This window comes from Panthera onca, chromosome D4, assembly GCF_046562875.1.
Source record: "Panthera onca isolate mPanOnc1 chromosome D4, mPanOnc1 haplotype 2, whole genome shotgun sequence".
In the NCBI taxonomy this organism is placed as follows: domain Eukaryota; kingdom Metazoa; phylum Chordata; class Mammalia; order Carnivora; family Felidae; genus Panthera; species Panthera onca.
This window is the reverse complement of record NC_138351.1, coordinates 61,196,449-61,219,502: the sequence shown is the minus strand read 5'-3', so window position 1 is coordinate 61,219,502 and position 23,054 is coordinate 61,196,449. Positions and strand designations below refer to the sequence as shown.

General features: G+C 48.6%; 1 protein-coding gene and 1 long non-coding RNA gene across 5 annotated transcripts in view; one reads left to right on the top strand and one right to left on the bottom strand.

Annotated features, from left to right (window-relative positions):
- Positions 1 to 3,231: 3,231 nt before the first annotated feature.
- Positions 3,232 to 5,328, bottom strand: LOC132663174 (uncharacterized). The gene is made up of 3 exons (XR_009602963.3): positions 5,214 to 5,328; positions 4,775 to 4,904; positions 3,232 to 4,019 (listed from the first exon to the last, which is right to left on the bottom strand). It is a non-coding gene; the product is annotated as an uncharacterized LOC132663174 (long non-coding RNA).
- Positions 4,388 to 23,054, top strand: part of TRIM14 (tripartite motif containing 14) — a 30,937-nt gene continuing 12,270 nt past the window's right edge. Inside the window, exons 1-3 of one of the 4 annotated variants that reach the window (XM_060609227.3) lie at positions 4,388 to 4,643; positions 7,146 to 7,241; positions 17,647 to 17,880. In XM_060609227.3, coding sequence (XP_060465210.1) covers positions 4,428 to 4,643; positions 7,146 to 7,241; positions 17,647 to 17,880 — 546 coding nt within the window. In that variant the 5' untranslated portion in view covers positions 4,388 to 4,427. Of the gene's footprint in view, positions 4,644 to 4,767; positions 4,880 to 7,130; positions 7,242 to 17,646; positions 17,881 to 23,054 lie in introns of those variants that run through there. The other 3 variants (XM_060609226.3, XM_060609228.3, XM_081790915.1) reach the window with 3 other exon arrangements.

The window sequence follows — 23,054 nt, the reverse complement described above, 5'->3', positions numbered from 1 at the left end:
TTGTACAAAGTTAGAGCTGGAAGGCCCTAGGAGATTTTCAAACTGGGGTTCATAGAACGAGAGGAAGGCTAAGCAGGAGGGCTGTGCTCCCCCCCCACCCCGTTCCAACCACACAGCTCCCCTTCTCTCTGATTTATATATTGGCTTCTATGGAATACATAATTCTGCTTCTGAAAAAACATTTAGAAGTTTGAAAAACTGTGATCTGGCCCAACTTCCTCATTTTACAGGTGGGGAAACTGAGGCCCAGAGACAGGCAAGTGATCAGGGTCTGCAGAGGGTTCATGGCAGGGCTGGGTCAAGCTTCTGGTCTGTTGGGTCGGTCTTTCTGCTGCTTCTAGTCTGAAGCAGCCCTCAGCCCACAGGGCAGAAATCCATTTGTTCTGGCCTCTTCTGTGCCCCTGACTCACTCTGTACCTCTTTCAAGTTACTCCCTCTCTGGTCTCAATTTCTCCATCTGAACTAGGGGACCCTGGCGTGTGCTGCCCTCTACAGGATCTGCCACCTGAGACAAGAAACCTTGGTCTTGACCTGAGGAAAACTAACTATATAAGGTGATGATCTGGGTCTGCTATAGGAACTCACAAGACCTTGGTGAAAGGGCAGAGGGAGTTTAACCTCTGGGAAATAAGTCAAGGTTTGGCCCAGTTCTAGAACACGGATAGGAGACCAAAACTGTCCTCTCTTGAACCAGAATCAGCCAAATGTGGGCAGACACTATCTCTCGTGTGGGGAAGCAGGCATCAGGGTGGTGCCTATGACCACTGACTGCCACCACCAAAGCCCTCAGGTCCCAGAGCCTGCCTGCTCCAGGAGGGTACAGGCAGGCTTCAGTCCAAGAGGTAGGAAGTCCCGACACTTGGCAGGATGCCAGCAGAGCCTCTGGCCACCCACTCATGTGGGCTTCTGGAGAGGGATGACTGCATTAGGCAAGGAAGTAGGGCCAAATGGCCTTGAAGTCCCCTGCCAGCCTGAGAGTTTTTATGTGTCCCTCCTTTGTGAACCTGTGTTCTGAGCCTGTTCTCTAAGGTTCTTTCTCGGTGGTCAGTACAGCAGCCCAGCTAGAGATGGGGAACGTTGGAAGTCAAATGCCCCCCCTCCCAACCTTACCGAGCAGGTGCAGATGATGGGTTTTGCCCACTGGACAAGGTGATTGTGGAGCTAAGATGGGGACTGCAGGAGCCCACCTGGCCTGGTAGGTTTCAACCCAAGCTGTACATTAGGGTCCTCTTGAGAGTGTTCGAGAAATACAGATGCCCCGTCCCAGCCCTAGACCAGCTGAAGCTGAATCTCCAGAGCAGGGCCTGGCTTTGTGTATGTTTTTAGAAGTTCCCAGGTGATTCTGCAATACCCTGAGGCTGGAGACCCACTGCATTAGCCCATCTGTACCTGTGTGTGGTACAGAGGGGGACAAGGAGCACCAGATAGGCTCTGGGACTCCAACCCCACCCTCTAAGTCCGGGTTGGAAGCATCATCCCACATCTCTCTGGGCACCCCCCCCGGCTGCAACTCGATGAGGTTTCTGTGCCCGAGTGCCCCCTCCCCTAGCCATGGCTTGGTCCCCTTGTCTGACTGCACACCCCAGCTGCCCACGTTCCCTATCTTGTTTACTCAGTCACTGGGGCTCGCCAAAGGCCAAATCCCAGGCACTGCCAGGGAAGCAGAGCTCCACTGGATGGGGTTACCTCTCCCACCTCATTTGTGGCCAGCACTTCACAGTTTACAAAGCCCTCCCACCTCCACTCACTGGCACATCTAACTCTAATTCTAACATGGGCCAGAATTAATTCCTGTGGTCAGAATAATGATACTATCCCCATGTCCTTGTCAGAGAATGAAGAAGCATCGTGCCCACAGGCACTGGCTGCAAAGAGCTGGAGGTGGGGCTGAGCCTGGGGAGGGACCCGAATGCCTCCTCTGCACATAACCTTCTCGAGCTCTCCCTACCCCTCAGGGACCCAGACCTCATGCTTAAAAACAATATGAAGGCATCCATGAACAAAACTGTTTTTGGGTTGTTTTGTTTTGTTTTTACAACTAGGATTATTTAAATGAATTTAAGTGATTTCACAGCAAGGGAGAGGGATAGGTAATTTTTATCAAATATTTTTTTAAGCCATTTTTTAAAAATTGTGTTTTTGTTTATATTCTTGACTGATGAAGTAGAACTTGCCCAGCATCTGCAGGGTCGGGCCCTCAACTCAGGGCAAGTAGAATGTGCACTCATTTCTTTACTCCATACTCTGGGAGCCCCCTGTTGACTCAGGAACTTTCTGAGAACGAAGACAGCACTGGGAGATGAGCATTGAGGGCTACCCACCTTAGCTCTACGATAATTATTCTTCCTGATTGTATCATAGAGGGAAGAAGGAAGTAAAAAATAGATCTATGCTTTTAATATGAACCCGTGCCTGAAATAGTTTGATTGTTTTAATGTTGTTTCTGAAATTCCTTTTACCTTTGTAAAAAAAATTAAGAAATAAAAGTGAAAATAGATGTGAAATCGTGCAATGGCAAGAATGTAACAAAATAATAAACATCTGCCTAAATATTTTAATACATGGAGCTTTCCTTTTCTTGATTGGTTCCACAAATACCAGTTAAGTATCTCCTTGTTTGGGCCAGAGACCAGGCCGGGAAACAGATACAACAGACTTGGTCCCTGCCCTCTGAAGTTTTCAGTCATGGTTGGATGGAAGGGGAGGGCCAGGATAGGGAAAGTGTGGGCTGCTCTGGGAGGAGAAGCAAGGAAGGCTTCCTGGGGGAGGTGATATTTCGGCAGACCCCTGAAAGATAAATAGAAGCAAGCAGGGCAAAAGGTATTTGGGAAAGAGAGGTCCCAAACAGAGAAAACTGCCTATTCCCTGGTCTGAAAACAAGTGAAGGGTGGAGTACAGACAGGGCAGGGATCAAGGGTATTAGAGCCAAGGATAGGAAATGAGAATTTTTTTCCAATTTTATTGAGATATTCCAATCTTATTGACAAGTTGTATATATTTAGGTTCCATGTGATTTTTTAAGGTGTACAAGCGTGATGATTTAATATATGTATACCTTATGAAATGATTACCACATTCAAGTTAATTAACACATCTGTTATATCACATAGTTACCATTTTTTGTGTGTGGTGAGAACATGAGATCTACTCTCAACAAATTTCAAGTATACAGTACAGTATTACTAACTATAGTCACCATGCTATACATTAGATCTCCAGAACATAAGCATCTTACTTTTTAAAATTTTTTTTAATGTTTATTTTTGACAGAGAGACAGAGCATGAGCAGGGGAGGGGCAGAGAGAGAGGGAGACACAGAATCTGAAACAGGCTCCAGGCTCTGAGCTGTCAGCACAGAGCCCCACGCGGGTCTCGAACTCAGGGACAGCAAGGTCATGACCTGAGCCAAAGTCTGACACTCAACCCACTGAGCCACCCAGGCGCCCAAAACTTAGGCATCTTATAACTAAAAGTTTGTACCCTTTCCCCCCCCGCCCCCCAACCCCTGGCAACCGCCTTTCTGCTCTGTTTTTAGGAGTTCAACTGTTTGTTTTTGGTTTTTTTAGATTCCACATAAGCGAAACCAAATAGTATTTGTTTTTCTGTCTGGCTTATTTCACTTAGCATAATGTCCTCCAAGCTCATCCATGTGGCAACTGGCAGGATTTCCTTTTTTGGGTCTGAATAACATTTCACTGTATATACACACAGCACATCGTTATCCATTCATTCATGGAAGGACATTGGTTATTTCCACGTCTTGGTTATTGTGAATAATTTTGCAAGGTGCCCGCCAGTGCAGATATCTCTTTCAGTTACTGACTTCATAATCTTTCGGTATATATACCCAAAAGGGAGATTGCTGGATCATACGGTAGTTCCATTTTTAATTTTTTGAGGAACCTCCATACTGTTTTCCATGATGGCTGTACGAATTTACACGGGTGGACTGGGAGACAGCCTGGGGGCAACGGGAGTTTCCAAAGTGATTCTGCCAGTTGTGGGAATGGTGGTTTCTCCTGGGGAAAGAGCAGAGAGAATCAAGGGAAAGTGAAAAGTGTCGGTAACGCACATCACTTGGGGAGGCCTCCGCCAACTTTGGCCCCACCCACAGGGCTGCAGTTTTCTGAGCATGACTGGACTCGCATCACTGAGCCGGGAAGCCCACCCCCTTTCAGTCAGCCCACGAGGAGCGAACCCCATTTCGGCGGCGGCCCCCTCAGCGCCACTGAAGCTGCCGGGACAGGCGGAGCGGGGGAGGGCACCCCGCGGGGCCGCAGGGCGCCGATGGCCGCCGCTACCCGGCCGGAGGCGTGCCCGCCTCCCTTCCTCCCGGAGCTGGGCCGCCCCGCCCAGCCCCACCGCTCAGGGTTTCGATTCTCCGCTGGAGCCCCTCCCCGACACCGCGGCCCGAAACCGAGGGCTAAATGGCGGACGCAGGGGCGCAAAGCGGGACACCGGGGGGGCCGGGCCCCGCGAAGCTCGAAGACACGAGCGGCTGGCGCTGCCCGGAGCATAGCGACCGCGTGGTCGAGCTCTTCTGTCGCCGCTGCCGCCGCTGCGTGTGCGCACTCTGCCCGGTGCTGGGCGCGCACCGCGGCCACCCGGTGGGCCTGGCGCTGGAGGAGGCGGCGCACGTGCAGGTGGGAACGCAGGCGGCGCGCGGAGGCGGGTGCCCGCAACGGACTCGGTGGGGCGTGCCGGGTGGGCCGGCCGTTTCTTTCGGTTTGGTTTGCAACCGAAGGGCGGCCCAGAGGACCTGTAGGCGGCCCACCTGCTGTCGCCAAGGATCAGTTAAGCTTCAGAAGAGGTGGGTTTCGGGAGTGAAAACTTAGGCGCCCCGACTGATCCGCAGATGTCCTTGACCTCGTCCACCACGGTGGGTCCACCACACCGCCCTTGGCCTGAAAGAAAGTCTGCCTTTAGAGAAAGTTGAAAAGCCACACAGGCATCTCTGGTTTTCTCTCCTGGAGTTCACCGACAGGGGCTGAGGACTGCCTGACTGCCTGCCCTGGGAGCGGCCTCCAGCCACTGACTGCGCCCTTCTCCTCCCCGCACGTGCCCATTCCACGCATTTAACAGCCAGGTGGGGAGCTATGACAGCCATTTTATTGATAAGAAAAGAAAGGCTCTGGAAGCCGAGGCTGGCTTTGAACCCAGCACTCCACAGCTGGATTGCCTCCACTGGCCCACTCCCACCTTGGAGCCCTCACCTGTGCATAATCCTAATAGTGGTCAGGGGCTCCGGACTCTTGTTCCGGCCTTAGGGCCAACTTGCTCTGTGACTCTGGTCAAATCCTCTGCCTCCCTGAGATAGGCAGGCCCGCCTGTTTCTGGCGGATGTTGATTCTACCACTTCCTCTTGCAGCAGTTTTTGGTGATTAATGACCTTTTTCCTCACGTTGTGACAACCTTGGAGCTCCAAAGTGAGAATGGGCCCTGTGGGACCTGGTTCAGTTGGCAGGGGGGAGTCTTGGGTTTGAGGCCTTTCTTATCTGTAAAATAACTGTAATAATAATAGCTCCTCAGAAGGCTGTTTCCAGAATTAACATGGCTGCTTCCAGAGATAGGGCTTGGGCGTCTCATAGGCAGGTCCACCCACCTACCTACCAACATACTCATTTTGTGTTCACACACCTACCCACTCACCTGTTTATCCATCATCCTTCCATCCACTCATCAAACATTCATTCGGCACACACCTTGTGCCACGAGTTAAGGAACAGATCAATTCTTCCCTGATCAGGAATTTCCTGGCTGGTGAGGTGAGAACAAATAGTGACAGTACGGTGTGATAAGTATCGTAATTGGGGAGCCAGAGAGAAGACAGTATGAACTAGGAGCAGGGAGCGCAGGAAGACTTCCCAGAGGAGTGCCATTGGAACTGTCCTTGAAGGATGAGTAGGATTCCACCAGGTAGCATGACAGGCGCAGCACCATGTGACTGGGAGGCCCAGGCACCAGGAGGCTGGGTTATCTTTGGGTGACAGCAGCTAGACTTGATGGCTTAGAAATCACAGTGGGGTAAAAGATGTGCTCCCCGAATTTGAGGCTGTGGCTTCTACCTGGGTTACCATTGTGTCCTCACCCCCAGCCACGACCTAGAATTACAACTGCACACAGTAGCAGATGCTTGTTGGGTGTTACAATAACAGTAAGAGCTATACCTGTTGAGTACTTACTGCCTGCCAAACACTGCACCAAGCACTTCGTGTACTTTTCATTCTCTACAGCAATGCGATGCGGTTATCCCCATGTTTATGGCTAAAGAAACAGGTTTAGAGAAGTGAGGTCACTTGTCCAGGTCACATGAAAGGAGGGCCAGGAATCAGACCTAGGAAGCCGCCTGTCCCTCTGGGGCTTATGCTCATAACAGCTTGCTGGGTGGCTCCAGCTCTCCGCTTGAAGCTGGCAGCCCTTGGTCATTGTGTTTGATTCAGCAAACACTTCTGGGTCACCCCGTGATCCCCATGGCAGAGCTGGGAATGGAGCAAGCCTGCCCTCAGGGAGCTCCCAGTTGACGGGGCAGCCAGACCTGGGGCCAGCAGCTGTGTGTAAGGCCAGCTCTAAGAAGATCCGGATAGAGGCAAGCTCAAACCCGTGGGGAAGAGGCTCACAGAGCAGGCCTTTGGGAAAATGGTAATTGCAAAGCAAGGAACTCTGGAAGGGAGCCATTTCAGGTGGGAGGGAGAAGGGAGCATGAACCCCCACAGACCTCACCCGTGCAGGTCTTCTGAACCCCAGTTCAAGCCAAAGGGCCACAGGCTCCCTGGCATGTAATAGGTGCTTAGTTAATACTGACTCCATAAGTGAAATGCTCTTCTCCTGTCCCCAAGCTGCTTGCCTTAAGGTCCTATTTGAAAGGGTGAAAAACCAGGCCATAAGCAGGAATTGTTCTAGTAAAAAGGGAGGGGGGATCAAGGTTGGAAGAATATCTGATGTGGGATTCTGAGGATCAGAGGGACCCTCATTCCGGCTCATCCTCCAATTTGCCACGTGACTCTGGGCCAGTCACCTCACCTCTGAGTCTCAGATACCTCAGCTGAAACAAAATACAGGGGTGGGAGGAGATGACCCCTGGGTGGCTTGTTATCTCAAAAGTCACAGTATTAAGTATTAATTTTTCCTAGCTCTTTCACATACAGAAACGCATCCAAGAATGTTTAAAGCACTTGGAAGCCAAGAAGCAGCAGCAAGTTGGCAACATAACCCAGATAGAAGAAGCTGCCGAGAAGCTCAAGGCAAGTGGACATTTCTTCCTTGTTCTAGTTGAGATGTTCACACTTCCCCTGGTACACAAGGCTCTCCTCAATATGGAGCCAAGGGAAGATCAAAACTAACCTCAAAGGGACAGATCAGGTTTGATGGGGCTTGGGACTTCTATAATGTAGGGGACTCTTTTTAAGGAAAATGACACAAGGGGCACCTGGATGGCTCAGTTAGGCATCCGACTCTTGGTTTCAGCTCAGGTCACGATATCACGGTTTCGTGGGTTCAAGCCCCACGTCGGGCTCTGCGCTGATGGCGAGGAGCCTGCTTGGGATTCTCTGTCTCCCTCTTTGCCCCTCCCCCACTCATGCTGCCTCTGTCTCTCTCAAAAATAAATAAACTTTAAAAAAAAAAAAAGAAAGAAAGAAAAATGACACAAAATCAGGTGCAAGACCATGAAGGGCCCTGGCTAATGAGGAGCCTTAAGCTTCTGTTGTGTTAGCTTTGTGTGAATCCACTTCTGCCCAGCACCTTAGCTAACTTGCCCCGTGGCAGCTCACAGAATGGAGGAACAGCCTTTCCTTCTGGCAACCGCCAAGGCCATTCTCTTAGAGGGACCAGTCATCCATCCCCTGCACCCCAAATCACCTTAAACAAAGCAAAATGCAACATAAGGAGCATACAAACAGCTCTTTGGGTTTTACTGCTTTGTTGAAAGAAAGAAAATAGGGTATCAATGTATTCCATAAATAAATACTTTCTTCAGGCTTCTCCTTTCATAGCAGTGTTTATTTACATGGGTTCTTTTGTGGGCTTGAAATGGGAAGTTGGGGCTGACGTTATTGGAAGCTGCCATCTGACTAAAAAAGTTGCTGGGTCTTCTGGTCCTTTTATGTGAACTGAACTGGTCCCTTCCCCTTTCACCCTCAGCTGGCCCCTCCTGGAAATGAGGGCTAGGGTGGGATGCCTGCCCAGGGTCTCTGCCCCTGAGGGCTCTGTAAACCCTGGACTGACCCCTCACAAGTCAGGCAGAGAGACTGGCTCCAACCAAGGGAGTAGCTGGCACCCAGGACTTTCTGGGCCAGGCCCACAGCAGAGTGGAGAGGCCAAGACCCAGGCCAGGCCACAGAATTGACCTCCTGTTGGCCCAGCATCCACTGTCCGTGACTGCATGCCTGAGTGTGCTGGGGACAGTTGTGGTTTATACCTGTGGCCCCAGCTTCATTATTAATAGTGACGCTCATGTCTTCAAGAGCATTTCTCTGGGCTCAGACCAATAGTGGTTTGAAAAGATTTGGCAAGGGATGGGGAAAGTGCTTTGGGCTGTGCAGCTAGAACAGAATTGGGATACAGATTCGCTGTCTGCAAATCTCTGAGCACGTATGGTTGGGGGCTCCCCAGGAAAGAGTTAGGACCCATGTGGAGAGTCTAAGGGGGCCTGTTTCAGCTTCCTCTAAGGAATGGAATTTTCTTTCTTTTAGTCTTCTCCTCCAACTTTTAAACTTTCATTTTGAAATAATTCCAAATTCACAGGATGTTGCAAAGGTAGTACAGAGAAGCCTTGTGTACCTTCCACCTAGTTTGCCCTACGGGTTAGATCTTACGTACATACAGCGCAGTATCAAAACCAGAATTGACAGGGGTGCCTGGGTGGCTCAGTTGGTTAAGCATCCAACCCTTGGTTTCGGCTCAGGTCACGATCTCACAGTTTGTAAGTTTGAGCCCTGCAACAGGCTCTGTGCTGACAGCTCAGAGCCTGGAGCCTGCTTCGGATTCTGTGCCTCCCCCTCCCGTTGTGACCCTCCCCTGCTTATGCTCGCTCGCTCACTCTCTCTTTCATAAGTAAGTAAATGAACATTAAGAAAAAAAAAAAAAGTTCAGGGTATCCATTGTGTTCTTGTATGGATTGTGCTCTTGCTGTCATGACTGAGACTCTTTGGCTAGCCCTAGATCCCAAAGATTTCCGCCTTGGGTTTTTTGTTGGTTTTTTTTTTTTTTTCCGAAAAGTTTTATAATTTTACATTGAAGTCCATGATTCTTGTCAAGCTAATTTTTGCATAAGGTGTGAGATTTAGCTCAAAGGTCTTTTTTTTTTTTTTTTCCTTACGGATATCCAATTCCTCCAGCACTGTTTGTTGAAAAGACTGTGTTTTCTCCATTGAATTGCTTTTGTCAAAAGTCAGTTGGCCATAGTTGGCTGAGGCTATTTCTGGGTCCTCTATTCGGCTCCATTGATCCACGAGTCTATCCCTCTACCATCACATGGTCTTGATTGCTAGAGGTGAGAAGTCCTGAAATAACTGATACCTCCCGCTGGATTCTTTTTCAAAATTGTTTTAGCTATTTAGCTATTTAGCTATAAAGGAACTATTCTAGTTCCTTTGCCTTTCCATTTAAGTTTGAGAATGATCTTGTCTGCTTTGTTGGGATTTTGGTAGGACTTGTGTTCAGCATGTTTATCAAATTGGAGAGAGCTGACATCTTTACTATGTTATCTTACAGTCTGTGACCACACCCCTCTTCATTTATTTAGATTTGGGGGGGTTGACAGCATTTTGTAGTTTTCAGCATGCAAATCTGTATATGGTTTATTGGACGTACAGCTCAGTGGCCCTCAGAAGGTAGTAAGAAGGGGAACCTGGGTGGCTCAGTCAGGTGAGTGTCCAACTCTTGATTTCAGCTCAGGTCATGATTTCATGGTTCATAGGTTCGGCCCCGCCTTGGGCTCTGGGCTGACAGCTTGGAGCCTGCTTAGGATTCTCTCCTGCCTCTCTCTCTGCCCCTCCCCTGTTCATGTGCACACACTCCCTCTCTCTTTTAAAATAAATAAATAGGGGTGCCTGGGTGGCTCAGTCGGTTGAGCGGCTGACTTCGGCTCGGGTCATGATCTCGCGGTCCGTGAGTTCAAGCCCCGCGTCAGGCTCTGTGCTGACAGCTCAGAGCCTGGAGCCTGTTTCAGATTCTGTGTCTCCCTCTCTCTGACCCTCCCCCATTCGTGCTGTCTCTCTCTGTCTCAAAAATAAATAAACGTTAAAAAAAATTTTTTTAAAAATAAAAATTAAAAAAATTAAAAAAATAAAAATTAAATAAACCTTAAAAAAAGATAATAAAAAGAATGAGATTAATGGCCAGCATTTTAATTTTTTTTTAATGTTTGTTTATTTTTGAGAGAGAGACAGAGTGCAAGCAGGGAAACGGCAGAGAGAGAGGGAGACACAGAATTCAAAGCAGGCCCCAGGCTGAGCTGTCAGCACAGAGCCTGACCTGGAGCTTGAATCCACGAACTATGAGATCATGACCTGAGCCGAAGTCAGACACTCAACCAACTGAGCTACCCAGGTGCCGCCGTGGTCAGCATTTTAAAGCTGAAACGGGTTGATTGGTTGATCTGTATAAAAATTTAGATGTAAAAAAGTATGAAGATGTGGCCGTCCTACGCCTGCGCTCCTACATGGGAGCTGTCAGAGCTGATTAGGTGCTCCCACTGGAAGGACACCTGTCTCCAAGTCTCCCAGCCCCCACCTGAGCACCTCCCTCACTGTGTTACCAGTCTGGCTCCTGGGGGCATTTATATTTCCATTCCTGGTCAAGAAACAGAGGTTTAGGGGCTCCTGCATGGCTCAGTTAAGGTTCTGACTTCCCGCTCAGGCCATGATCTCGCGGTTCCTGGGTTCGAGCCCCACATCAGTCTCCGTGCTGACAGCTCAGAGCCTGGAGCCTGCTTTGAATTCTGTCTCTGTCTCTGTCTCTGTCTCTCTCTCTCTCTCTGCGCCTCCCCGCTCACGCTCTGTCTCTGTCTCTGTCTCTCTCAAATAAATAGACATAAAAAAAAAAACCAGAGGTTTAAAAATTCAGCCGTACTTAACTAGGTGATGGGGGATTAAGAATATGCCTGTAATGATGAGCACTGAGTAATGTATAGAATTGTTGAATCACTGTATTGTACACCTGAAACTAACTTAACACTGTACATTAATTTTACTGGAATTTTTAAAGATTCAGCCACACTTCAAGCCAACTACTGTTCACATTTTGATATTTTTTTCTCTGTACATGTATACGCATTGATATAGTTTGAGACATATCCTCTACACAATTCTAATATCATATCCCCACTTTGGAGCTAAGGCATGTTGGCTCGTTTCCTTGTGTGGTTTGCTATTTGTATCTTCACCTTGCTGCCCTCAGTAGGTGTTTTGCATGGTGTCCTGTACCCCTGGGTTGTGGGAGCTCGCCTTCAGAGCCCTGAGGCCAGAGCATCTGCAGTGTACTCTTATCAGTTTCAGTAGTTACAGACCTGTTTTTATATATGAATTTTGCAGTTTTGAGGGTCTATGAACTAGGACTTGAATTCTTCTCAATACAAGCCTGTTGTTTGGTTTATGTGTTTTGCCGATGACTCTCTTTTTCACCCATGACCCTTGATGGATGAGAAGATTCCTTGCCCCTTCCTCAGGCCAGTGGGTGTTTTCCCAGTGCCTCGTTCCTGGATGGAGGGGCTGTCTGTGCACCTGACTTGGTGCAGGTGACAGGTGCCCAGAGCATCCTCTGAGACGACCAGGCCCCCAGTGTGGTGTGGCTGTCATACGCTCCTCTGCCCTTCCTGGGGTCACTCAGCTCAGCTTCTGCGTAGCTCTTACAGCAGGTTCTCTCTTTGTTTTGGGCAACTAGGGGTTTCTGTTGTTTGTTGTTTGTTTGTAGGTCTGGTTTTGGTTTTTGAGCTTGGTCGTGGAATTTAAAAATTTGCTCATTTTATCAGCATTTCTATGTATTTGAACTAGGAAGGGGGATTTTCCACATCAGCTCCTTCTCTCTTATTGACCAAAACTATATGTCATTTTACATATGGGGTTTTTGTTTTTGCTTAAGATCATAACACTTCCCTGTGTCATTAAAAGTTCTTTATCAATGTCAGTATTAGAGGCTGTATATTCCATTATATGGATCTACCATGATTAAGCCATTTCCCCAGTGTTGAACATTTAGATCATTTCCAGTTTTCCATTAATGTAAAATAACACTGCAGTGAACATTTTTTACTTATTCTCTTCAGACGCATTCCTGGAAATGATTCGTCTGGCTCAGTAGGCACAAATGTTTATAAGGACTCTCAGGCATTCTGCTGAACTGTGGCTAGTGTGGTGTGTGGAAGAAAGCTCAAGGGAAACCATGCCGCTCTGTACTTGCTTTCCTAGAGGCATTTCTAGGGGAAAGGTCATTCACCTGAAAATTAATCCATAAAACACCTTTGTCAACAAACTAAAAACAGTAAAGTTTATACACGGTCCAAAGCCCATTGTCTACAAACCAATGATCACGCCCAACTAACCCCTTCTTCCCAGAGAACAATCAAGAGGACCTTCCTCATTAATCCTCAACCAACACCCATTAAATGATTTTCTCTGACATCCTTGTTGGTAGGCTGTTTGCTTCCCCTTTGTGGCTCCTCAGAGGGCCGGTACCTGCAGGTGGATGGAAAACTCAACACTTACCTGCTACCCTAACTCAACAGGGATGGGAGTGCTTATGTTCTTTCTGAATCTTCCCACTTTATTCCAGGGAACTTTTGATACCGTTATAAGGAGGGGGGAGCATATAAATATATATACTATATAGATAAATATGTAGTTAAGTTTGATTACTGTCTGTCACGTCCAGACCTAAGTAGGAAGTTAGGATGGGCACAGACTTCCAGAGCTGAAAGGCCCTTGGAGATGGGGCCACCCAGGAAGAGAAGTGACTTACCACCAGTCACACAGGAAGGCAGAGGTGGACCTGGGGTCACAGCTGTATCTATCAAGGCCCATCCAGGAAGACAGAAGCCACTTCGAGGGGATGAATGCAGGGAATGGAGGCCAGCGTGGGAAAGGTGGAGAAACCAGCCAGGGGGCAGCAAGGCAGTAGCATCAGCAGGAGGCACCTTTACATGTGGCCGGCAAGGCCAAGGGAAAAGATGGGATAACCGGGGGCAGGGGCCAAGATACCTTTGCAGGAACTGGAACCAGAGTGGGCCTGTCCTGTGGAAGCTGGAGGGTAGAAGGGATGAAGGAATACACCTTCTTATGGAAAAACCACCCTGGTGGGAGGGACACCCTGGATGCTGCCTTCTCTTGCCTCCTTCTAGTCCCTCCTCCCATTGATCAGACCCAGCCTGAAGGAAGATCCTGGAAATTCAGGAGTCAGCCCCTCTCCCTCTGGAGTAGTGCTGGGGGAAGGACAGGAAATGGACCTGAGTCACATGGGCCTAGACTGGCTCCCTGGGCAGGGAAATAAACAGCCTCCATTCCTGGCTTTATGCCTTTCCCTGTGACCCACAGAGCTGCAGAGCCTGAACCACAGATTAGGGTCAGGGGACCAGTGATGTGACAGAAAGCAGCCTTTGCCAGAGTGGGAACGGGAAGATGTAGACTCAGCCATGCTGCTGTTGACACTGACGATGCCACCGGTCTCTACCACCCCTGCTGGGCATGGCCTCCCCTCTGCTTCTTCCTGCAGGCCACTGCCACATATCAGAGTGGTTGGGATGGCGTAGCTAAAGTGGAGAGGGCAGGGGTCGACAGCACGCCTGTCTTCCCCAGTGGGATGCCCCTGACAGGTGCCCACAGAAGCGTTGTCCAAAGTCCTACTGAATTATCAGCAAAACAGCTCTTTCCGTTTTCCTCACAGGCTCCTCACCCTCCACGGGACCCAGACAGGCCTCCAGGGCCCTGGGCAGAGATGGAGTCACATAGCAGCCAGCACTCCATGTGCAAAATCCCCCACCCTCCCATGAGTGCGCTTCATCGATGCCCGAGTGCCTTCCCTCCCCAGCCCGTTACCTTCCCAACTAGACTGTCAGGCGCTCACCCAGCCCCACCCGCTCCAGTGCGAGCTACAGTTTCACTTTGAACCAACGTGGCCCAAACCAGACACATACTTCCTTATCTCCTTGCCAGAATTCCCTCCCGCTTCTCTCCCTCTCCCTCCCAGTCTTTGTGTGTGTCTCTCTCTCACTCTGTCTCTCTTGTTCTTTTTTTTTTTTTTTTTTTTTTTTTTTTTCAGAGAGACAACATGAGTTGGGGAGAGGGGCAGAGGGAGAGAGAGAATCTCAAGCAGACTCCACCCTTGGCACAGGGCCTGACTCAGGGCTCAATCCCACAGCCCTGGGATTATGACCTGAGCTAAATTCTTTTTAACCATTTGCATAATCAGCCTCATCTGCTTACACCTTAAGTTTTCTTATAGAGGAGTGCCTGGGTGGTTCAATTGGTTAAGCATCTGACTCTTGGTTTTGGCTCAGGTCATGATCTTGTGGTTCACAAGTTCTAGGCCCTCATCCGGCTCCATGCTGGCAGTGTGGAGCCTGCTTGGGATTCTCTCTCCCTGTGCCCCTCCCCACCCTTTCAAAATAAATAAATAAATTAAAAAAATAAACTTTAAAAAATAAAAAATAAGTTTTCTTGTGGATGTTTTCAAACAGTTATTCCTGGAGTGAGAGTTATAACAATGTGTTTATAAAGTAGAGTTGTAGAGGGCATCTGGCTGGCTTAGTTTTTAAAGAGCATGTGACTCTTGATCTCGGGGTTTAAGTTCGAGCCCCACGTTGGATGGGAGATTACTTATAAAAAAATCTTTAAAAAAAAGTAGAGCTATAGAAACTGCTTGGAGCATAGCTTCGTCGGGAAATTATTTGCTCTCTTAGTTTCTATAGAAAGGTCTTCCAATTACTTACATTGCCTCCAAAATGTGTTTATAAATCAAGAGTTTGGAACACATTTTCTTTCCTTCATTTGGGTCATTCAGTAGAGATATATTTGTGTCCAGGTTCACTGGCCCATAGAAACCCTGTTGTAAGTGTAGGCTAATTCCCAGGCTAGCCCAATGGCAATTTAACCTAGGTTGCATATGGTTGGTATAAGCTAGCCTCAGAACCTAACCACTGCCTAGAGCACTGTATAGGAAACGGGACTTCAGGAACTCATCCCACAGATCATGCCAAACCACGTGTTCCTGCCCCACTAAGAGAACATGACATCACGGGGAGCCTGTCCACACCACATCCCCACCCCCACCCCCGGTGCCTCCCCAAGTACCAAAGGCCGCTATTCTGTTAGGTGTAGGAAAGAGGCCTATGTTTTGCTTTTGTTTTTTTTAATGATTTTCTGTTTTATCTTTTAATTGTACTAGTAGTGTATGAACACATGTTCATTTTTTTAAATGTTAATCGTAGTATATTAGAATATAGTATAGAACTATAGAAACTACAAAGTGGGAGTTCCTCTTCGCCATCCCCCTAATCCTCACACCTCTTCCCAAGCATGACCAGAACTAACAGACATTGGAATGCACTTGCAGACATATATTTGCCTATACAGGTTTCCCCTGCTATCCAAAAGTAGAGTGTTCTGTGAAACCTTGTAGAAATGGCATAAAGTAAAGAGCATCTCCCGCTTTTCAAACGTTTGAGTAAAACCACTTCACTTTTACAAAAGACTGTTTTCTAACCAAATGCCTGTTTTCTAACCAAAAGAAATCTGAAGAACGTTTTCACTTTTGGGACAAAAACTATTACCACACTAATGTAGCTTTCGTAAGGTCAAAGTGGACTAACGCAGACTTTCAGAAAGCAGGCATACCTGTATCCATATATAATTTTTATTTAGTTATCTTTTATATAAATAGGATCATCCTGTATATATTATTGTGTAACTTGCTCTTTTTCATGTGGTGTCTTGGAGAGTTTTCAGTGCCAGGACATATGGATCCCCTGAATTCTTTGTGCAGGGTGTGTGTGTGTGTGTGTGTGTGTGTGTGTGTGTGTGTTAAAATATACATAACATAAAAGTTATGATTTTAACCATTTTTAAGTGTAAAATTCAGTGGGACTAACTGCATTTACAGTGTTGTACACTCATAACCACTATCTGTTTCCAAAAAGTTTTCACTATCTTAAATATAAACTCTAACCAATAAGCAATTACTTCCCTTCCCAGCAGCCCCTGGCAAACTCTAATCTATTTCCTGTCTCTGTGAACTGGTGTATTGTAGATATTTTATGAAAGGAAATCATACAATATTTGTCCTTTTGTGTCTGGCTTATTTCACTTAACATATCTTCCCGGGTCATCCAATTGTAGCATGTATCAGAACACTGCATTCTTTTTAATCACTACATATTATCGTTGCATGAATGCCTCATAATGTGTATAATAAACACACACGTATTTCCCAAAATGAAAATTTTGCCCAACTTTATCACCGACAATGCTGTATGAGCATCTTGGTACACAAACCTTCATGCACATGTGAAAATGTTTTCTAGGATCAATTCCTTCAAGAGGAATTGCTGCATCAAAGGACATATGCATTTAAAAGATGGATATTGTCACATTGCCCTAAAAGTGCATTGCCAACAGATGCTACCACCCACCATGTATGTGAGTGCCTATTCCCCACACCATTTCAGACTCTGCTATTGTCCATCAGTTAAGATTCCTCCAGTCTGATGGCCAGAAAATATTTTCTGCTTACATTGCTCACTTCCTTGATTGTTTGAGAGGCTGAGTACCTCTTCATACAGTTATTGGCACTGGCATGTATTTGGTCCATTTTCAATCGAATGATTTCTTTTTTTTACTATAAGTTATGGATAATAAACCTGTGTAGTTTGTTACTTGTCACGTGGTTGTACAGAACCTTCCCTCTTAGGAAAATTTTCACTTTTTTTAAAAATTGTTTTAATGTTTTTATTTATTTTTGAGAGAGAGAGAGAGCACAAGTGGGGAAGGGAGACACAGAATCTGAAGCAGGCCTCAGGCTCCGAGCTATCAGCACAGAGCCTGACACGGGGCTTGAATCTATGAACTGTGAGATCATGACCTGAGTGGAAGTCGGACAACCTAACCTGCTGAGCCACCCAGGCACCCTTGTTTTCATATTTAATAAGGCAGCTCATCCTTCATTGATCTTTTTAAAAATTTTTGGCTTTTCTTGTGCTTATTCTTCCCTACCATAATTTAATATTTGTTTAATCTGCATTGTTAATTAAGACTTTGGGATTACAGTGAATTTGTAGACCAATTTGGAGACAAGTAGCATCTCTAGCCACAGATAATGGTTTTTTGTTCTACACATTCAGAGGTTTGGTGTTTTGTTTTGTTTTTTAAATGTCTTCCAATACAATTTTATTCTTCTCTTTATGTAGGTCATTACAATTTTTGTTAGATTTATTTTTAGGTGTTGTCCTATTTTTTTTTCCTCCGACCATCTTTATTTCCCCATGTATTTTCCAATTGGTGATAGCTGGCACTTTGGAAAGCTTGAGTTTTAACAAGCTGATCTTCTACTTGCCCAGCCACCTTGCTGAACTCACGTTTTAGAAGTTACAATTTTTTTCATGTTGACTATTCCGGATTTCCTGGTTGGCAATGATGTCATCTGTAACTGGTTTCTTTTTAGGCTCATGCAGAGTCGAGTAAAACCTGGCTGACAGGAAAATTCACTGAACTCAGATTGCTACTTGATGAAGAGGAAGCGCTGGCAAAGAAATTCATTGATAAAAACATGCAGCTTACCCTCCAGGTGTACAGGGAGCAAATCGAGTCTTGTGGAGAGCAAATAGACGTCATGAACAAACTCTCCAGCAGGGTCTGGAGGATCAGCCAGGAGCCCAGTCCTGTCCAGCTGCTGCAGGTAATGCTGGATTTCTGCCCTCACGGTGGATCCCTGCCACCAGCATTTCACGTTGGTCACTGGAACACAGTATTTACACACCAAGTAAATACACAGAGAATCAGCACGCAAGTTTTCTTGCCCCTACACCAGTGGGAAGAAAATATGCTTTGTTAGGAACAGTGTATACATCCTGGACTAATTAAATAACATTAACAGCCACCATTTGGGGGCAGGGGAGAGGCTCTATGTTCCCATCACTTTGTGTATCTTAGCTCTAATATTTACTAGAAGTCTGCAACGTGGATATTCTCACCCCATTTTATGAATGAGAAATTGAGGCTCAGGGAGGGTGAAGTGACTTGTCTGAGGTCACACAGCTGGTAGGTGGCAGAGCTGTGATCAGAGCCCAGGTCTGCCTGACTGCAGAGCCACGAGGCCCCACTGCCTGGCCCTCTGCCTGTAGAGTCTTATTTGAGACCCTCCCCCTCCTGGAAGGGCAGGTGTCCTTTCAGCTCCTGAGCAGGCTCCACGAGGTGAATCACAGTTTGCTCAAAGGGGAGAGAAGGATCCTACTCCTTGGCCACTGGGCTTTGTTGGAGACTCTTCCCTTATACCAAGGGAGAGTCTAAGAAATAGCCCCTGTGATTCATTGCTGTATTAGTGAACACATGTTGTTGTGAGTGGTGTTCGTGTTTTCAAGGAACCACAGGAGAAACTTCCTTCTCGCGCCAGTGCTCCCATGCAGCCTCCAGTGTGCTTGGATTGCTTTCCTCCTCATGGAACTCTTCCTGTTTCCTTCCTTGCCAAGGCTTCTGGGAATCTCAGAGCTAAATATGTTTCAAACAGCTTGGCTAAGACTTGGTGGCATACATCTTGTTCCTCGTCTCACTCTGGCTTCCAGCTTATGTTCTTATCCTGGCGTTCTCTTCACCTAATTTTCCTGATTATAAAGGAAAATCTCACAGCATTAGATAGCCTTCATGAGATTCTTTACAGGCTTGTGGGAGAAGGCAAAGCATAACTAAAGGTGTCCTGGAGTGTAATCACAGATTAGACTGTGGCTGGAAAATAAGACAGACAAATCAGTCAGTCAGTACAAAACCAGTTAAGCCAGTCCCTGGCAGATATTTCTAGTCTTGTGCCTTTATGTGGCCTTGGTCAGTTTGGCTTCCGTGTGTCATTGTTAGCTAACAAAAAACTAAATCTAAGAAAAATTCTGGGTGAGGTACTTTCCTAGGCACAGTGGATATTATGCCTTAAGAGGGGCTAGATGCACAGTGGGGTACATTTGTTTGTTTGTTTTTTAAATAATGGTACTTTGTAGGGATATCTAACACAAAAGGATGCTTCTGTGGAGAAGAAGGTTTCTCTTTAAAAAAATTTTTTTTAACGTTTATTCATTTTTGAGACAGAGAGAGACAGAGCATGAATGGGGGAAGGTCAGAGAGAGAGGGAGACACAGAATCTGAAACAGGCTCCGGGCTCTCAGCTGTCAGCACAGAGCCCGACGCGGGGCTCGAACTCACGGACCGCGAGATCATGACCTGAGCCGAAGTCAGACGCCCAACCGACTGAGCCACCCAGGCGCCCCATTCTTTTATCATAGATACAGTTTCAGGGCTTTGCCATCTTTTTTCTTTATTCTCTGGTGCCAGAACTACTAATATTCGTCATTTGTCATTCCCCCCTTCTATTTGCTTGTCCACGTATTCATCAAATACATACTGAGCAACCTGTTCGCACCAGGCCCCTGCTTGACATTAAGAGCTCATGGGTCAGGAGACATATTCAGAAACATTTATTTACAATGCAGCCCAAGTAAGCTATCAAAAGTATGTCCAAGAAATGTCCAATTCTGTATGGGGGGTCAGGGAAGACTTCTAAGGGAAGGTGACAGTGGAGCTCAGTGTGGGAGCATGAGGAGAGGCCACTGGGGATATACAGAGGGACAGAGCAGAGAGGACATCCCAGACAGGAAGGAATCATGTGCATGTGAGAGCCTGGCAGGCTGGGCAGCAGCGGGGGTTCAGCCAGGCAAGGATACGAGGGAGGAGGGGATGTTGGGAGATGCAGCTGGACCAGGAAGCCAGGGCTAGTTAGCCAAGGGCCATATGTGCCTGGTCATGGGGTTTAGACTGTCCTGTAAAGATACGTGAGGAGTGTTGTGAACTGGGGAAGGACCTGGTCGGTTTAATGCTTTTGGAAGGTCACTTTGGTGACAGAGTGGAGGATGGACTGAGGTGGCCTGGGCCAGTGGAGGGGTGTCAGGATGGGAAGAGGCAGGCAGGTTTGAGAGATGCAACAGGATTGGTGATTGGAAGTGGTGGTGGGGGAGGGGGTGAGATGCAAGATGATGCCCAGCCTCTGGCTTGAAAGATAGGACGCTCAGTTGGTTGAGCGTCTGACTTCGCCCCAGGTCATGATCTCATGGTTCGTGAGTTCAAGCCCCACATCAGGCTTGCTGCTGGCAGCGCAGAGACTGCTTCGGATCCTCTGTCCCTCTCTCTCTCTCTCTGCCCCCCACTCTTGTGCTCTCTCAAAAACAAGTAAAATATTGAAGGGAGGGAGGGAGGGAAGGAAATAAGGAAGGAAGGAAGGAAGGAAGGAAGGAAGGAAGGAAGGAAGGGAGGGAGGAAAGAAAGGAGGAAAGAGGGAAGGGAGGGAGGAAAGAAGGGAGGGAGGAATGAAGGGAGGGAGAGAGGAAAGAAGGAAGGGAGGAAGGGAGGGAGGAAAGAAGGGAGGAAGGAAGGGAGGGAGGGAGGGAGGGAGGAAAGAAGGGAGGAAGGGAGGAAGGAAGGGAGGAAAGAAGGGAGGAAGGAAGGAAGGGAGGGAGGAAAGAAGGGAGGAAGGGAGGAAAGAAGGGAGGAAGGAAGGAAGGGAGGGAGGGAGGAAGGAAGGAAGGGAGGAAGGGAGGGAGGGAGGAAGGAAGGGAGGGAGGAAAGAAGGAAGGAAGGAAGGGAGGGAGGAAAGAAGGGAGGAAGGGAGGGAGGAATAAAGGGAGGGAGGGAGGAAAGAAGGGAGGAAGGAAGGGAGGGAGGGAGGAAAGAAGGGAGGAAGGAAGGGAGGGAGGGAGGAAAGAAGGGAGGGAGGGAGGAAGGGAGGGAGGGAGGGAGGAAGGGAGGAAGTAAGGGAGGAAGGGAGGGAGGGAGGGAAGAAGGAAGGAAGGGAGGGAGGAAGGAAGGAAGGGAGGGAGGAAGGAAGGGAGGGAGGAAAGAAGGAAGGAAGGAAGGGAGGGAGGAAAGAAGGGAGGGAGGGAGGAAGGGAGGGAGGGAGGAAAGAAGGGAGGAAGGGAGGGAGGAATACAGGGAGGGAGGGAGGAAAGAAGGGAGGAAGGAAGGAAGGGAGGGAGAGAGGAAAGAAGGGAGGAAGGAAGGGAGGGAGGAAGGAAGGGAGGGAGGAAAGAAGGGAGGGAGGAAGGAAGGGAGGGAGGAAAGAAGGGAGGAAGGAAGGGAGGGAGGGAGGAAAGAAGGGAGGGAGGGAGGAAGGGAGGGAGGGAGGGAGGAAGGGAGGAAGTAAGGGAGGAAGGGAGGGAGGGAGGGAAGAAGAAAGGAAGGGAGGGAGGAAGGAAGGGAGGGAGGAAAGAAGGGAGGGAGAGAGGAAAGAAGGGAGGAAGGAAGGGAGGGAGGAAAGAAGGGAGGGAGGAAGGAAGGGAGGGAGGAAAGAAGGGAGGAAGGAAGGAAGGGAGGGAGGGAGGAAAGAAGGGAGGGAGGGAGGAAGGGAGGGAGGGAGGGAGGAAGGGAGGAAGTAAGGGAGGAAGGGAGGGAGGGAGGGAAGAAAGAAGGAAGGGAGGGCGGAAGGAAGGAAGGGAGGGAGGAAGGGAGGGAGGGAGGAAAGAAGGGAGGGAGGGAGGAAGGGAGGGAGGGAGGAAAGAAGGGAGGAAGGGAGGGAGGAATACAGGGAGGGAGGGAGGAAAGAAGGGAGGAAGGAAGGAAGGGAGGGAGGAAAGAAGGGAGGGAGAGAGCAAAGAAGGGAGGAAGGAAGAAAGAAGGGAGGGAGGAAGGAAGGGAGGGAGGAAGGAAGGGAGGGAGGGAGGAAGGAAGGGAGGGAGGGAGGGAAGAAGGAAAGAAGGGAGGAAGGAAGGAAGGAAGGGAGAGAGGAAAGAAGGGAGGGAGGAAAGAAGGGAGGGAGGGAGGAAGGGAGGGAGGGAGGAAGGGAGGGAGGGAGGAAAGAAGGGAGGAAGGAAGGGAGGGAGGAAAGAAGGGAGGAAGGGAGGGAGGAATAAAGGGAGGGAGGGGGGAGGAAAGAAGGGAGGAAGGGAGGGAGGAAAGAAGGGAGAAGGGAGGGAGGGAGGAAAGAAGGGAGGAAGGAAGGGAGGGAGGAAGGAAGGAAGGGAGGGAGGAAAGAAGGGAGGGAGGAAGGAAGGAAGGGAGGGAGGAAGGGAGGGAGGGAGGAAGGAAGGGAGGGAGGGAGGGAGGAAAGAAGGGAAGAAGGAAGGAAGGGAGGGAGGAAGGAAGGGAGGGAGGGAGGAAAGAAGGGAGGAAGGAAGGGAGGGAGGAAGAGAGGGAGGGAGGAAAGGAGGGAGGAAGGGAGGGAGGGAGGAAAGAAGGGAGGAAGGGAGGAAGGAAGGGAGGGAGGGAGGGAGGAAAGAAGGGAGGAAGGAAGGAAGGGAGGGAGGGAGGGAGGAAAGAAGGGAGGGAGGAAGGAAGGAAGGGAGGAAGGGAGGGAGGGAGGAAGGGAGGGAGGGAGGAAGGAAGATGGATGGGTGGCTAGAGAGCTGTTGCCTGAGTTGGCAAAGCTGAGAAGCAGGTGTGCTCGAGTCCATTCCTTATTCTATCATAAATATTTACCAAGAACCTACTATGCGTCACACCTTGTGCTAGATGCTGAAGCTGGGAGTACCAGGTGGTGGCATTTGTCCTTCACCCTCTCTCCCCCATCCCATTCCACCCATCTGCCCTCTGAGCCACCCTCCTGTTGCAGAGTGGCACCCTGGCCCCCATGTTAGTGCTCTGACTCCCTGGCCAGCTCTGTTCCTGGGAGTGACCTTAGGCCTGGTTCCCCACACTTACCTTCTTCCCCACCAAATGCGGATAGAGTCCAGACTGGCACCCCCTAGGCTGCACAGGGCCTAGGACCAGCCTCCTGACCTGAGGTTCTCCTGAGGTCCACCATCCTGCCTGGTGGTTTTGCCGTTAGCCTAACGGCAGAGGGCCAGGCCGTGCTCCCTCCTGAGGCGTCCATCTGCCCATCTT